At 45.6% G+C, this 17040-nt stretch overlaps 2 protein-coding genes across 3 annotated transcripts in view; one reads left to right on the forward strand and one right to left on the reverse strand.

Moving 5' to 3' along the window:
- Positions 1-17040, forward strand: part of LOC144806574 (uncharacterized) — a 350735-nt gene that overhangs the window by 238944 nt on the left and 94751 nt on the right. The gene's annotated exons all lie outside the window — the stretch shown is intronic.
- LOC144807972 (uncharacterized) overlaps positions 6897-17040 on the reverse strand; it is a 56968-nt gene continuing 46824 nt past the window's right edge. Inside the window, exons 4-5 of the mRNA XM_078673558.1 lie at positions 9812-9980; positions 6897-9717 (exon numbers count right to left, since the gene is read on the reverse strand). Coding sequence (XP_078529684.1) covers positions 6964-8730 — 1767 coding nt within the window. The 5' untranslated portion in view covers positions 8731-9717; positions 9812-9980 and the 3' untranslated portion in view covers positions 6897-6963. The remainder of the gene's footprint in view (positions 9718-9811; positions 9981-17040) is intronic.

Below are 17040 nucleotides of genomic sequence, written 5' to 3' on the forward strand. Positions count from 1 at the left end.
TGGGGTGGGATTGTTGGGGGAAAGGAATGATTTGTATGGGGGAGGGAGTCCGCCAGCGCGGTTAAGATGTAATGTGAGGTTTCTGTGTCGATACTATGGGTTACCTGATGGGAAATGTGTGACTTGGAATGTGCAGCGATTGCACTCCATGCAGCGCAGGTATAAGTCCACTCCTACTTAGTGCTTGGAGGCGCGCAGATAGCCTTCCTGCAAGAAACACACCTGACTAGAGCAGAAGGGCTGGCTCTGCAGCGCAGATGGCGAGGGCAACTTTATTACACTACTTACTCAGCTTTTGCGCGAGGGGTGCTGATTTGGATTAGGGCTAGGGTTCCCTTCCAAATGATTGACCACCTGGTAGATCCCGAGGGCCGCTATGATGTGGTCCTCGGAAGCCTCTATGGGCGGGAGGTGACACTTTGCAGTATTTATGCCCCCAATGTGGAGCAGGCACCCTTCTTGGAGAGCTTATCTGTCACCCTAGCTGACTATTTTACGAACCCGGTTCTGATGGGTGGGGATTTTAACTCTATTGTGGATGTGGCTATGGACAGATCGGACCCTCCGCTACCCACCGCCGCGATTCATAAATTGGGGAAAAGCAGGGTTCAGTGGTAGAATCACTGGGGCTTTGTGGATGTGTGGCGAGTGCAGCACCCGGAAGATAGGGATTATTCGTATTTCTCAGCTTTGCATGACTTGCATGTTCGGCTTGACGCGGTCTAATGCAGCCCAGGATTGGCGACCATGGCGCTTGGTAGCGAATATTTATCGCGCACCATAATCCATTATTGGTGAGCTTCTATTGAGTTGCGGAGCGCCCTATAGTTCCAACCTGGAAGCTGCACCCGGAGTTGCTGGAAGACCCAGCCTTCCATACTGAACTGGGTGTTGGTGTTGAGCGATATTTTGCGGAAAATGAAGGCTCGGCCTCAACGACTGCCCTGGAATGGGACGCTTTTAAAGTAGTGATTCACTGGATTCGTATTAATAAATGGGTGGTGTGCGGAAACTATTGCTGCAAGAAATTTAAACTGAGGAACAGGCTCTTAGGGAGGCTGAAAGTGCCCACTCTGGTGGCACCGAGGACCGGGACACAGTCCAGGCCCGGAGAGAAACAGTAGCAGTGGTCGTGGAGCGCTTACGGTGCTTCGACCACAGAGCTTACTTAGCCCGCGCACATGCTGAACGGGATAAGGTGGGTAAGCTATTGGCATGGTTGGCCGATCCCACCCCTAGGTGTGTGCCCATATTGGCATTGACTTCATCCTCAGGACGACTGGAATATACGCAACATCAAATAAATGATCGGTTTAGGTCCTTCTACGCGGACTTATATACGAGTTGCTTACAAACAGGGGAGATGGATGTGCAGGCATTTTTGGAGGACCGTCGAGGCGGAAGAGGCGGAGTCCCTTGGTCGGGACATCAGACTCACTGAAATTCGTTGTGCCATTAAACAATTGGCGCGCAACAAAACTCCGGGCAGCGATGGGTTGCCCATAGAATTCTATTCAGCATATGTCGACCTCCTGGCCCCCAGACTGTTGACGGTATGTAAAGAGGCCAGACAGTGGGGTGTGTTGCCGACCTACACCAGGGAGGCCATCATCATTCCCCTCCTTAAACCAGGGAAGACCCCGACCGACCCGTCCGCATACCTACCTCTATCTATGCTCACCACTGACTATAAAATACTGAGTTGTGTATTGACTACGAGAATCCTTCCCTTAATGACGCGGCTGGTACACTCTGACCAAGCCGGCTTCATCCCGACTCGCAATACTGCTGGCAACATACACAGACTGATACAGATACTAGATGGGGACCATGGAGCGGAGGGGCACGCAGTTGTCCTCTCAGTGGACATTGCAAAGGCATTTGACAGCTTGGACTGGCCCTACCTATTCTCAGTCATGAAAGCCTTCTGGCTTGGCGAGGGATATACATGCTGGACTGAAATATTATATTCGTCGGCAAGCGCCAGAGTGAGGGTTGGCAGAAATGTATCCTCTTCGTACCCAGTAGGGCGTGGTACTACCCCATGGTTGCCCACTCTCCCTGCTGCTCTTAGCCCTAGCGATGAAACCGTTAGCGGCGAGGGCCAGGATGGGTAGGGCGTTCAGGGGCTTGAGGCTCGGTGGTCAGTCACATTATATCTCATTATATGCAGACGATCTGCTGCTGTTTTTGAGAGATGCGGGAGGCGCATTGGAGGGACCGCGCTCCTTGCTCAGCCAATTTGGGGGTATCTCTGGCCTGCGAGTAATTGGGCGAAGACATGTGTGTTTCCGGCGGCCGGAGCGTGTGTCCAACCTGACCTACCGCCTGATTTGGTATGGGAACCTAGGTTCCTTCAATATTTGGGGACGCACGTTTTTCATAGGCAGGAAGATCTGCTTGAAGGTTACATAGGTAGAGCGTTACGGGGGCTTAAGGGCAGCATGCATTTCTGGGGGACTCTGCCACTGTCTGTAGCAGGCCGAGTAGCATTGTTGAAAATGGTGGCGCTCCCTCGGCTTTTAGATTTCTTCCGGACCTTGCCTATACGTATACCCGTCGCACTATTCCGGCAACTCTGCTCTATGGTGTGGGGCTTTATTTGGGGAATAGGGAGGTGCCGAGTGGCGTTCGATAATGTGATCTGCCCAAGAGCTGAGGCCTAGCTGTCCCTGATTTTGAATTATATTATTTAGCTGCACAGTTCCAACACCTCACCCAGGCGGTGGCGCAGGAGTTTCAAGGGCCGGAGCGAGAGACTGAGCCGGATGTTCCGCGGCATGTTCTATCGTTTGTGGTACTGCAGCAAGGGTTACGGGCTACCGATTTGTCATCTGCAGAATGTGTCCTGAGACATTGCTGGAAACGCTACTACAGCAGAGTTGGGGTACAGCGACCTTACGCCTCGGAAATACCGATGGGCATGTGCACGGCCCTGCCACATGGCGGAGATTGGTCTGCCCTCGCGGAGTGGGAAACACTGGGACTCCAGATGGTGGGTGATTTATTTGGAGATGGTGTACTATTACCTTATGGCGCATTACAGGAAAACTTTGGACTCCTGCAGGGTCACTTCTTATTGCATGCTGCCCTGGTTGCCGCATTCCAGAAGCACTGGGGCACTGGCCTTTCGGAAACGCCAACGAGCGAGACGTGTCAATGTGTAGTGATGGCGGCGGGCACGTATAAGGCGGTCACTTGTTTACATAAACGTATGCTGGGAGAGGGATTGGCACCGCAGCAGAGGCTACGTGAGCAGTGGGCGGTGGATTTAGCTAAAGAGATACCTGACGCGGCCTGGTCGCAGATACTTAAATGGGCATGGAAGTGCACCAGGAATGCTAGATTCCAGCTGATTCAATTTTTTATATTGCACAGGGCATATCTTACGCCGGCTAAAATCAACCAATATTTCCATGTTAATACGGCTCTTTGCCCCCGCTGTAGATTGGACATATTGGGAAGAGATAACAGCTTTACTCTGTAATATAACGGGGCGACAGATGGCACCGAATGGGGGGACTTGCCTGCTACATTGGTTTCCACATACTGGCAAAATGAAGTTAACTAGCAAATTCATAGACTTAGGATTGGTGCTTGCTAAACGAGAAATTACATCCCACTGGAAAGCAGCGGCGGCTCCTAGCTATATAAGGTGGAAATCTGCATTCCTTAAGTGGGCAAACAGCAAGAGCTCAGTTCGATTACAGCAAGCCCATAGATCCCTTAATGACAAGGCATTAGAGGCGGCGCAAGCCTGGGAGGCCCTTGTGAGAGCTGAAAGCGACAGATCTAGAAACTGACTCAGAGGCGAGCGCATTAATGGCTGAGGGAGACCAGTAGACTAGGTATCTTGATATTGAGGCGCAGAGCGTGAGGCGATTCCCGGCTTCCATAGTAGTCAGGATGCTTAATAATGTTGTTAAAATGAGGTCACCTGGGGAACCCGTACAATATGACTCACCATTTGATCCCACTTAGCCTTAAGACAGTAGCGCCGGCAGGGGGGTGAGGGGTAGGGCGATTTTGGGGCGGGCATCTGAGGAAGACTAGGATGAGGCTTTGATGCAGAAGACATTAACCATAGCAGCATGAAGAATTATAGGAACTTTGAAACTGTGGCAATACTGGTATTGAGGTGTATCTGTGTCTGGGTTGACTTGGGATCGTTGATTAACCTTGATTGTGTAACGATGACACTATCTCCTCTTCCTAATGGTCGGGCTCCATGTAAAGGCAATTGCCCATCCTCTTATTTGTTGTGGGTGTTTGAAAATAACAAATAAATAAAAAAAAATTAAAAAATGAGGGACAAAGGACAGTCTGTCGTCAAATATGACGCCCACATTTCTGACTTTGGTGACTGGCAGTGGAAGGGGCACCAAAGAAGATGGCCACCATGAAGAAGACCAATTTGGCAGTAATTTGCCGAATATCATAACCTCTGTTTTTTCAGAGTTAAGTTTAAGGCAATTGTTGGCCATCCAACAACTGATGGCCAACATGCCTTTCTGGAAATTAGGCTGCTACTTCATCACCATCAGCGGTCAAGGTCTTCCGGCCCACCATCACAGGGGGGCTGGTGCAGCTTCTAACAGACAAGACAGTCAATGATGATGGTCTCATCAGGAAGAGTCACACTTGAACTTGTTTGACAGCGAGCCGAGGAATCACTGGCTGCAGTTGTTTGGTCCGGCGAACAGGAGCTGGAACCGCTTAGTTGAATTTGACTTCCTCCCAGGTACGGTGCCTCGAGATACAGAAGAATCCTTACTGTGTTGTATTGAATATAGTTGAAGAGCATATTGGAGAGGGGCGATCTACCGTCCTAATGAGACCATGGTAATTAACTGGAACGGTCGAAACATTAACTATACAGGGACTATTTCATATAAATTATGTCTTCTAAGAATCGCCTTTGCTTAACTTGTATTGTACAAAAGTATTTACAGCCCTGTTTCTGTGTACAAAATGCAGATCAGACTGTTTTATCATCATATCACTTTCATCTTGAGCACTGCGCAGTCATCACTCAACGATTTATATATACACTTGCTGCTGAGAGCACAATTAGAATTTTGGGAAATGAAAAGGCCTCATCTGAATTCTAATCATGGTAAAAATTGTGAATTAATATCTGGCCAGGGCCTGCATATGTGATACAGACCTGTGAGATAATGAACTCATAGGCCTCTGTAGTTATTCACAGTGCGCCTGGGAAGTGCTTCTTTGAGTCTCCGCTTGTCACTTCTGTAGCAGAATGACGTCGACACTGAGCTGCATGTTGTCTCCTACTCTGCTTTAAAGTTGGAGGACCCAGTCTGGTGTGTGTGGAATATTCACAAGGTGAGAAATCTGCAGTAAAGGAGTAGCGACCAGAAAAAGTATTACCAAAGGCAAGTAACTGGTGTGTTATGTTTACCTGCTGTTGTATATTATCTCATTTTGGGTGGTGAACTCCGCAGGCGGAGTTTTCCGTACTCCGCCGAGCTCACGTAGTTCCTAAAAACTCCGCTCCATGGAGCATAGCAAGGTTTTTTCAACGCTCACACTCTTCAACGTTATGTGCTGGAGCCAGGAAAATCCACCTCATGATGAGATTTTTCCTTGCTCGCGCTCGCCATGGTCTAGTTGGCGAGCAAAATCAACCTCCTGGCGAGATTTCTCAAAGCGGGTCGTCGGATTTCTCAATGCAAGTGGTCGTGGCCGGTCACACCACTCGCATTGAGAAACCTTCCTTCGCATTGACAAAGCTGCCGCTTGAGTAGAAGCAGCTGCATCCTCTTGTGCTGCAGATGGTGCCTTTCGCAATTATTTTTATAGGACGGGACAAACACCAGGAGATCAAAATCACCACGAACGGCATGACCCTTACGCACTCTGATGCTTGCGGAAATCTGCGTAGACCGCCAGAGTTTTTTTGTCACTTTGCGGAGTTCTTCATTGAGGAACTCCGCATAGGCTTAATCTTACCATGAAAATATAGATATCAGTCATATGTTAAGAAACAAGGGTGAGTAGAAACCTTTTGGGTGGAGTAAAATTTAAGACATTAATATTGTGATTTGTTTGGCAATTAGTTGATTTTTGCAAGCACTAACACTTCTCTGTGTCAAGTAAAGACCTTAAGAGTTTTGTAACTTTCAGATACTCAAATTGTGGATTCGGTTGCAATTAAAAAAAATTCCAGGCCTGAAATTTCTTTGAAGGTTGCAAGCGGGCAGCCTAAGTTATCCTGCAAGAGTTTCTTGATGAATTATATTGAAACTACAATATGTGCTCTCTCATGTAAAGGCAGGTTGTTAGAAGCTTTTCTGCAACTCAAGATACGCCTTACTTTTCACGTGGTGTGGATGCATTTCTCATGTTTAGTGAGATCTCCTTTCTGAGTAAAACGTTTCTGGCTTTAACCCTCCTGTATTAGGCTTTAGTCCAGTGGGAATTCTCTCTTGTGAAGTGACATTGTATTTGAGACTAAACCTTATCTGACATTCAGAACACACATAAGGCTTTTTCCCCGCTCATGTCAAGTGAGAAGTAATTTGTAACCAAAACGTTGCTTGCATTTCGAGCACTCCTAAGGTTTTTTTCCCAGAGTGGGATCTCTCATGAAGCAGAACAGCCTTTTAGATACAAGCTTTTAAGGCATAAGGATTTTCTCCAGTGTGGAGTTTCTCATGGTGAGATAGCATTTTTCTCTGCAGCTTTTCTGGCATTCGGAGCACTCGTAAGGTTTTTCATCAGTATGGAGTCGCTTATGGTTAGTGAGGCTGTGCCAATCAAATAGAAATTTCTGGCATTCACAGCATAGGTAATGTTTTTTCCCTGTGTGCGTCTGCTCATGTAGAGTGAGATTGCGTTTAAAATTGATGCTTTTCTGGCACTTGGAGCACTAAAATATTTTGATAGTGTGTTTTCTTATGGCGCTTGTAACCATCACTACCTCTGAATATTTTCTGACATTTAGAGCACTGATAATTTTTTTTCTCTAGTGTGGATTCTCACATGTTGAGTGAGACGAGATTTTTGGCTAAAACATTTTAGGCATTCGGAGCACTGATAAGGTTTTTCTCCAGTGTGGATTCTTATATGGTAAGTGAGACTGCCTTTTTCACTGAAACATTTCTGGCATTCAGAGCACTGAAAAGGTTTTTCCCCAGTATGGCTTCTTATATGCTGAGTGAGACTGATTTTTTCACTGAAACATTTGTGGCATTCAGAGCACTGATAAGGTTTTTCCCCAGTGTGGGTTCTTATATGCTGAGTAAGATTGCTTTTTACACTGAAACATTTGTGGCATTCAGAGCACTGATAAGGTTTTTCCCCAGTGTGGGTTCTTGTATGTTGAGTGAGTATTATTTTGTCACTGAAACATTTCTGGCATTCAGAGCACTGATAAGGTTTTTCCCCAGTGTGGAATCTCACATGTGCAGTGAGATGTGATTTACGTCTGAAATCTTTTGGGCATTCAGAGCACTGATAAGGTCTTTCCCCAGTGTGGGTTATTATATGCTTAGTGAGACTGAATTTGTTTATGAAACATTTCTGACATTCAGAGCACTGATAAGGTTGTTCGCCTGTGTGGATTCTTATGTGCTGTGTGAGACTACTTTTTGTACTGAAACATTTCTGGCATTCAGAGCACTGATAAGGTTTTCCCACAGAGTGGGTAAATGCATGTTTATATAGAGTCGCTTTGAAACTAAACCTTTTCTGGCATTCAGAGCACTGATAAGGTTTTTCCCCAGTGTGGAATCTCAAATGTGCAGTTAGAATTGATTTACGGTTGAAATTTTTTGGGCATTCAGAGCACTGATAAGGTTTTTCCCCAGTGTGGAATCTCAAATGTGCAGTTAGAAGTGATTTAAGTTTGAAATGTTTTGGGCATTCAGAGCACTGATAAGGGTTTTCCCCAGTGTGGGTTCTTATATGTTCAGTGAGTCTGATTTTGTAACTGAAACATTTCTGGCATTCAGAGCACTGAAAAGGTTTATACCCAGTGTGGGTTCTGATATGCCGAGTGAGACTGCTTTGGTCACTAAAACATTTCTGGCATTCAGAGCACTGAAAAGATTTTTCCCCAATGTGGGTTCTTATATGCCGAGTGAGACTGCTTTGGTCACTGTAACATTTCTGGCATTCAGAGCACTGATAAGGTTTTTCCCCAGTGTGGGTTAATGCATGTCGAGATAGACTCGATTTGTTACAAAACCTTTCCTGGCATTCAGAGCACTGATAAGGTTTTTCCCCAGTGTGGGTCCTTGTATGTAGAGTGAGTCCTCCTTTGTCACTGAAACATTTCTGGCATTCAGCGCAATGATAAGGTTTTTCGCCAGAGTGGAATCTCATATGTTTAGTGAGTTTAGATTTACGGCAGAAACTTTTTTGGCATTCAGCGCACTGGTAAGGTTTTTCCCCAGAGTGGGTTAATGCATGTTCATATAGAGTCGCTTTGAAACTAAAACTTTTCTGGCATTCAGAGCACTGATAAGGTTTTTCCCCAGTGTGGATTCTCATATGCTCAGTGAGATAAGATTTACGCCTGAAACTTTTTTGACATACTTTGCACGGAGAGTGTTTTTCCCCAGTGTGGATTCTCATATGCTCAGTGAGATAAGATTTACGCCTGAAACTTTTTTGGCATACTTTGCACTGAGAGTGGATTCCCCCAGTATGCATTCTGTCAAATTCTGTGAGATAAGATTTATGGCTGTGTCTTTTTTGGCACATGTAACTTTTTCCCCCAAATTAGGTTATTTTGCCTTCATCTAGGTGGTTTTGAACACTGAATTTGGTCTCACAGTCCGTATTTTTATAAGGTGTATACCTAGAGTTAATATCTCTGCGATTAGTTTTCTCTTGCTTATGTGCCACGGTAAGAGGGAACCCGATTTTAGAGTCAGGCTTGTTTAGATAATGTTCAGCATTTATCTCTAAAAGAAATTGCGTGTAATCTTCTTAACACTTGAATTGAGAAAACTATGTCTGGAAGCAGCCCTGTAACACCTGTCGAAATGTTTCTAGCAGATAATAGTCTTTAGGTTATAGCCTATCCGGCAGCAACTTATTTTGTGACTGAAGATTTTCTCAAATCTATTTGTATAGGTTCTTAACAATGCAGTGATAAGGTGTTAGTCTGATATTTAATAAATAAAATGATAAGTACCGTTTTGCACTGACGTAATGGCAGTAACTGAGGGCGTTAGAACGTGCACAGTACTATTGTGGATCACCAGTTGCAGAACATCGGTTCCTTTTACCCTTTCTTTGTTTGGTGTAAGGTTAAGATTTGTAGTTCTGAAGACGAGGATGTATTTACATTACCTATAGCGCAACTGTGCTTATTTAATCCATTTTTATCTTTAACAGTTTTACATATCATTCACGCACAGCAGATAATGTTGAGGCGATTTACATAGAATTACAGAACAGTACACAATGAAAATGAAACAATCTGAGATGGTTATGAACACAATAAAGTGGTGAATTTGTAAGGTTTTCGCAAGAGTGAGCAGAGTGGGTCGTGGTTTTCTATCCAGAGGCAGATAGTCTCAAACTTGTGTAATTGGTTAAAAACGGTTGTTGTACAAGGTGATTTTACAATCTTTCGGTTGTTAACGTGTCCGCTTCGGAGTCTTCTCTCAGGGTCTTTTCTTTGATGGTCTGCAGAAGAAACCTTTTGTTATAACTTTCTTTTATGCAGTGTGTGCTTCCTCTCTGGAATGACATGATGTTTTAGATGAACGTTATTCTGTGCACAGAAATGGCTTTGCTCTGGGTTAATGAAAACTAAATTAGAGACTTCACTTACAGTATAGTACTTTCCTCAGCTCCCACTTCCTCGCCACACCTAGATTTGGGAAATTGTTTAAACGTAGAAGGCTGGATGTCCTTCAGTTTTTCAAAATAATCCTTCTTATGGCACTGACTTCAGTTGCCTGGTGCTAAATCTTGCTTTCTTTGTCAGTAATTTCAATCACCTATAGTATTAAAATTAAATAGTTAATACATGACAATTTCCAAAAATATAATTTACAAGCCAAATCAATGCAGAGTTGCAGAATTTTGAAAATGTTGAGCTGTTTTTCAGACAGAGCCGAGTGTAGAATGGTAGCCTGAGAGTGCTTGGATGTAGGAGTGAGGATTTGTAGAATTTTCAACATTTTATTAAGCTCACAAAGGATACATGCACCCTACGGACTTGTAACATTGAATCCCAAAGGCAGAAATTAAAGTCATATGCACAGGCACCAAAACAGATATTTAAAAATGGATACTATTAATTAATTTTTAATCTAGATTTCTGGGACGGGAATATCCCTTCCATGGACAACAGGCATTTTTCCCCTGCCCTGAGTTACCACCTACTTGTATCTGGTATCCTGACTTTTGAGTTTGGCCTATGCCGCACACAAATCTGTTGTGTATTGCGAGGACTATGCCTAGACATATCCCTCAACTATGGTCCAGAGTATGAATCAAGGGCAATGAAATTAAGACGTACTTTCTTATGCTCATTTTATTCCACTTGATTATCAGTTGGTAGGTTTTTCTGCAACGGATGTACCGGGTGCAGAAAAACAGGACACCATTTTTGTCCAGACAGGAAAATTAGACTGAAAAGACGCACAAGACTCTGGGTGCAGCAGAAGCAGCCAAGACTTATGCTGTTTTTTTACTAACTGGGGGAAATTCACAATTCTTCCCCTTGTTAGACATTTCTTTACCCTTCCCTCCCCTGCTTCACCCATCGCCCCCCAACCAACCAGATGCATATATCTACCACCTGCTTAAAACAAGTGGTAAATAAAAGCCCAAAAACATTATGAAATAGTGAATGGCATGCGGTTTAACAGGCAGAAGTATCTGTTCCTTGTGGCAACTCCCCAGTCAATGGCGTCAAACTGGTAATTGCACATTACTGGGCTAAATCTACCACAAAACAATTACATGAGATTTTGCTGCCACCCCAGTATTGTGCAACTTTTAACAAGGGACTATGAGAGATCTTGGACCGGTCCTGTGACCTGTTACCAGATAGAGCGGTGATGGCAATGCACCCTGTTGTAAGGAGCAATAGCCTGATGAGATCTTTGCATCATGGTCAGTGGAGTGGCTTCCTACTGACACACCCATGTAATGCTCCATTTCTATGCCTGCGCCCAGACTTTGCGATAACATCAAGTGCATGTTTAGGGTGTTGGTGTGCGTAGCATAAATGCAATGTGAGAGTGCGACAGAGTAAACAGCATCTCCTGCCTGCCAGTTGTGTATGCAAGTGGGACCATATATCCCTTTTTATACCCTAGTTCAAAGTCCTCTGATACCAAGGAATAAAGTGCTCTACAAAATACTCAGGTGCCTTCTGGGACAGCAGGGATGGTGTCAGCCTATCTAAGTTGAGGGGACATCACCTGCGCCTGCACCTGCACCTGCAGGCTGAATTACTTAATGGAGAAGCTGTGTACCTGTCCTGCAGAGCCTAGAAGTCTGCCTAGAAGCCTGCCTGCCTGTTAAGAAAGGGAAGGGAGTTTGACTATCCAGCAGGAGGACAAGGCTGTCCTGGAAGAAGCAAGGTCCGACACATCCTCGTTAAGGACGGGCCGGAAAGCCATCCAGCAAGACCAGCTAGTCTGAGGGACTTCCCGCCCCGCCAAGACTCTCCCAACAGTTCAAGGAAGAAAATAAAACTCTACGACAACGAGATTGTTGAGGCCCAGTAGGACGATTGTGTGCTGCCAACGGCGTGTTCAAGGTTGCATTTGCCAAATTCCTAACACAACAGGGTCTGAATCTACAAGCATCCTGGAGAGCATGTGTTGGGCTTTTAGCTGCTGAATTTCTGACTACTCTTTGTCAGAGGCCCATGAGGGACTACAACTATCCAAGTGTCGAACACCCTGTCTGAGCTTACGCCTGTGGTCCAGCCGGCCACAGTGTGGGCTCAATTGCTGATGGTCGGGCCTCCAGAGGGGGCTGCACTTACCGACAGGCCTAGTGTGACTGCTACCTTGGGACTGCTGATCTTCAGGCAAAGGCAAAGAAAAGACAGAGTGGGTGCCCTACTGAATGCAGCCTTACATCCAGGATAAAAGCGCTCCACAAAAGCCTGCTGGTGGGTCACTGCTCTCTCGAGTGTTCGGGCGTGCCATTCAAGTGCCGGGAAACAGGAAAGAGACCCAGACAAGACTGACTCATCCTGTGGAAGGACAAGACGCTTACGACAGAGCATATACGCATTGGGGTGACTGGAGTGACAGAACTGCACCTATACTATATTCATGATACTCTTAAATGAACCCTAGAGGGGAAGAGGGTATCAGAACCGGACGCACCTGTCTACAGCACATGGTAGTCTGGCATGCCTGCACCATCCTTTCACCCAGACTGTCCATAAAGTTGATTTTAGAGCCAATACGCACATAGCAGGGGGAATCTCAGACCATTCGCTGGTGGAGGTGCAACTCGATGGTCCGGTTGTGGACTTCATCCTACCCCCTAGGGTTGATCCGTGATATTTAAAAGACAAGACGTATAAAGCTCGTATGAGAGATAGAGCAGAATTCTATTTTAAGGAGAACGGGCGGCCTGTTGAATCAGCTTGCATGCCATAGGGTGAATTTAAGGCAGTGATTCGCGGCCAGACACAAACCTTGATTGGGGGAATGTCGAAGGAACGTAAATTGAAGTGCGAGGCTCAGGACAAGGAATGTGCTTTCCTGGAGGTTCGCTGGGCAAGTGGGGAATCAATTTCTCTCCCATTACACCATCAACTGAAGCAGCACAGATTAAGAGCACTAATGGAAAATAGCGTGCAGTCTTGCGCTGGCTTCCCAGCATTGTCTCTATGTTGTTGGTGATAAAGCCAATGAGTTGCTTACATGGTTAGAGAGACAAGACAAAGGACGGAACTGGATCCTTGAGGACACTGACAACAAGGGGACGGAAATACTGGGAGAGACTTCCTGAAAGACCTGACCCTGCCAATGCTAATGAATGAGGACCGAGACGCACCAGACCAAGACCTGACAGTAGACTAAATAAATAAGACAATAGGAGCCTTGCAAACAGGGCAAGCGACGGGGCCTGATGAGCTCCTGTTAGAATTATATTAAAGCATGATGGATAAAATCAGGGAATGGCTCCAGAGGAGGTTTCAGACTGCCTGAAAATAAGGGTGTCTCCCGGAGGACCAAAGAACGTCTGAGGTGGTGGTCATCCCAAAAAGGACGAACCAGCAACTGAGTGTGGGTCTTATAGAAGTTTCTCCCTGCTTAATATTGAGACTAAGGTCCTTGCGAACGCACTGGCGATCTGCCTGCGGACAGTAATTGCAACAGTGGTTCATCCTGATCAATCGGGCTTTATGCCACACCAGGGAATGCGCTTAAATCTCCGACACCTTAATGGAGTACCATATGCAATAGGGGATTCCTTTGCTGAACCAGGTGCGCTGCTGTTAAGCTCTTGTATGTGGCCCCTCTAGCGAGCATGCGCCTCAATAATACAGTCTATCGAGTCTTTGCCGTCCGACAGGGATGTTCCTTGTCTCCTATGCTCTTCACACATGTTTGGGTTCACCAGGACCTCTCATATGGGGTATTCCAGTTGATCAGGAGTGGGATGTGAGAATCTCCGTCTACTCAGACGTTTTGTTATATGACACATAGCCAGCCTTCTCGAGTGAACGAATCCTACACATTTTTCACATACTTGGAGATTATTCAGAAGATAATATCAACTGGAAGAAGTCCTTAATATTCCTGCTGGTGGCAGGGACCCTGCGGCTGCACTCTAGGTGCACAGTTAGGGTGGCACTACATAGCTTTAAATGTTTGGTTGTGTTCATTACAAGAGAGCACAGGCAGGAACATACTCCCGAAATTAGACAGTCTTCGCTGGGATCCCCCACACTTGCGGGCACTCCCGCTTTCCTTACTGGGCCAGATGGCACTATTTAAAGTGATGACCCTCCAGGGTCTCCTGTACATTGTGCAAAAAATGTCCTTTAAGATCCCACCAGACATTTTTTTTTCAAAAGGTAGTCAGAGAACTTCGGCTCCTGTTGTGGGATGGCGGCACGTCACGCTGTGAGTAAGTTGCAGAGGGGAGTTTATTAAGATGGACTGGCGGTCCGGAGTATTCACAAGTATTACTGGGCCTCGCAGCTGGTGGCAGTCAACAACTGGGTTTATTTCGGACTGTGAGGATCCTGCTTACCGGGTAGATAGATTGGCCATGGGCAAGAGAGGTTACCCCACCCCGGTGCTGCTGTATCGAAGAAAGTATGAGTGCACCCTACCTACTCCTACCCAAACATTGGTAAGGGTGTGAAAAGAGGCTACCAAGTATTTAGGCTGGGAAGGTAAGCTGACTGAAATTACTCCACTGTATGATGGTGATCTCTTGAGTGCAGTGGGAGGATTGCAGGGCTTCATAAAATGGGGATTGATTAGCTTAGAGCGGCCGGGCGATGTGTGGAGGGGACAGGCACTTGTGTCCTTCACGATCCTACACCAAAAGTATAAATTAGGTGACTAAAAACGGTTCTGACATTTGCAGGTGGCCACGCTCTGCAAAGTCACATCTGGGAAGTGGGGCAGTTGCCTGATGCATCCCTACTGGAGGACCTGCTGCTAACTAATCCCGTGACCGAAAAAGCAATCTCAACCATCTATAGGAAGTTGATCTACAATTCTCTGGATGCCTTGGGGATGCAGAGAGCTGTGCGGGAGAGGGATCTAGGCAAGCTTTGCGATGGCGATTGGGTGGAGGCCATTCAGGATGCCAGGGAGGTGGCATTTAGAACTCATTTTTGTCTAATTTAACTACAGATACTGATACTGCCAAATCAATTACCCTGTTTACATTAAAGGGCAGCTTGAACTCAGAGCTCAACAACAGACTCGATTGAATAAATGACCAGCACACTGCTTATCTTGCCAAGACACAGGTACTTTGTAAATCTCTTTTTATTGAACTAGTGCTCAATCGATAGTGTTGACACTGAAAATACGGGGCACATTAGTGAGAGTGATTAGACCAAAAACACAAAGTCTGCAAATATAGAGTGAGTGACATAGCTTGGCTTGTCCTGACACTCCCTGGCCAAATCCCACTACATAAAAGTATATTGCCCTTTATCGAAGGCAGGTAGTCCTCCCAAGGTTCTGGAGGTCGCTGGGCTGCAAGACGACTTGAATTTTGGTTCTGGATCATCCAGGGATGCAGACAGGCCAGTAGGACTGGGACCAAGAAAATAGTTCTCTACAGATCCTCACCAGCAGAGAAGGCTGCAGTGCCCTTAGGTCGCCAAGAACTGAAATTCAGGGTCTGGGGATGCCACCTAAAATCTTGATTTAAGGGTGTTACAAGGGAGTGACAGGTAGAGGCAAATTGGCCCCTTTCCTGGGGTGTCTACACCCTCTATCATGCCCACCTCCTGTGGGAAGGGGACATAGTCCTAGCCCTGATTGGATAAGTCCCATCATCTTCAAGATGGTGGGCACTACAAAGTGTACTTCACCTCGCCTCCAGCACCTGAGGGATGGAGTTAACAGAGGGGGCGGGGGGCACACCTCCTGTTCTATATAAGGTTTCCCACCTGTCCTTGCGCCTAAAAGGGGGTGAGGCCAGGATGATCGCTTGCTCCCTCTAACAGGAGAGGCTGGGGTCGCATTACAAAGGCAGCAAGGCCTTTGAAAATCCCTGCCACAGATAACTCTTCCTGACTAGGGGGAGGTGTGAGCACCTCCACCCAGGAAAGGCATTGTTATTGACCTAGAAGTGTACAGGCACTCTCCCCATGAGGACAGGATACTGTCTGGTGGTAGCAGGTTGGCTCAGGCCAGTCGGTGACCACACTAAGGAGTGGTAGATTTTACGGGACCCCTCTAAGGGGCACTCTGTGTGCAATTTTTTATAAATCGGACACTGCAATCAATGCACGTATATTTCCTAGGACAGCGAAAACTCTACAGCAGGTCTTGCTCACAGTCCTTATACTGTGACTGCCACTACTGAACATTAATCTTGAATTGGTAAAGCAGGGCCGGAATCTGGACAGGAGCCAATGAACAGTAGGGCAACTCACCAGATAATAGAAGTCTTCTGTCTTCACACTCACTTAGAGAGAACAATGCCTTCCCATGTATTGCATGACAAAGAGGCCACAACCCTCAGTGAAACACTCACCTCTCAGATGTGATTCGTTAATAAGAATAAAATGAACATAACAGGTCCCTGGGGACCCCACAGATACACGTTCCCACCAGTACCATAAATGCTTGGGGTCCCGCAGGTAAACCTAACAGTGCTACAAAGGCTTAGGGGCCCTACAGGTAAACCTTTCCTAACCCAGTGCTACAAATGCTATGTCCTCAGTGCTAAGTTATGGTGAGTGGTGTCCCACCTAATCATGCACTGTTCACCTGGTGCTATGCACTTTAAGCAATACTCAAAATATTATACCATATTAAATGTTCGTGATGATAATTCTCACATTTATTCAACGATTCTTTGAAGTAATTTGTACAAAAAAACTTATGTATGTTATTGTTTCATCATAACAATTTGCTCATATACATATACAAATCAATTGTAGAAGCATAACAGTCTGTACGACATTTTAACTGTGTTTTACATTTCAAATGATCAACATGAAGCCCAATGCATTTCGGCACGTTAGCTGTGCCTTCATCAGGGGCAGTTCTAAAAGAAATGAGAGAATAATATATGTCAGTGTCTATGTATTGGGAGACATGGGGGGTTAAAAAAGTTATGATGTTTGGCGTACCTTGATGTTCAACTGCTGATGACGAACTATCCGTGAATACCAACTCTACAAACCCAAAAATTTTTTTTTTTTGCAGTAGATAATACTAATGTATGCTCATGAGTTAAATATTGAGCAATAAAAATATCTGTGTGACATACCTGATGATCTGAATGCTGATGGCTGTAATAATAAATAATAATGGTGGTTCAATGTAGAAACCATAATACCATCAAAAATATTAAAAGTATTCCATGAACCATGAA

Source organism: Lissotriton helveticus, chromosome 1_2, assembly GCF_964261635.1.
Source record: "Lissotriton helveticus chromosome 1_2, aLisHel1.1, whole genome shotgun sequence".
NCBI lineage: Eukaryota > Metazoa > Chordata > Amphibia > Caudata > Salamandridae > Lissotriton > Lissotriton helveticus.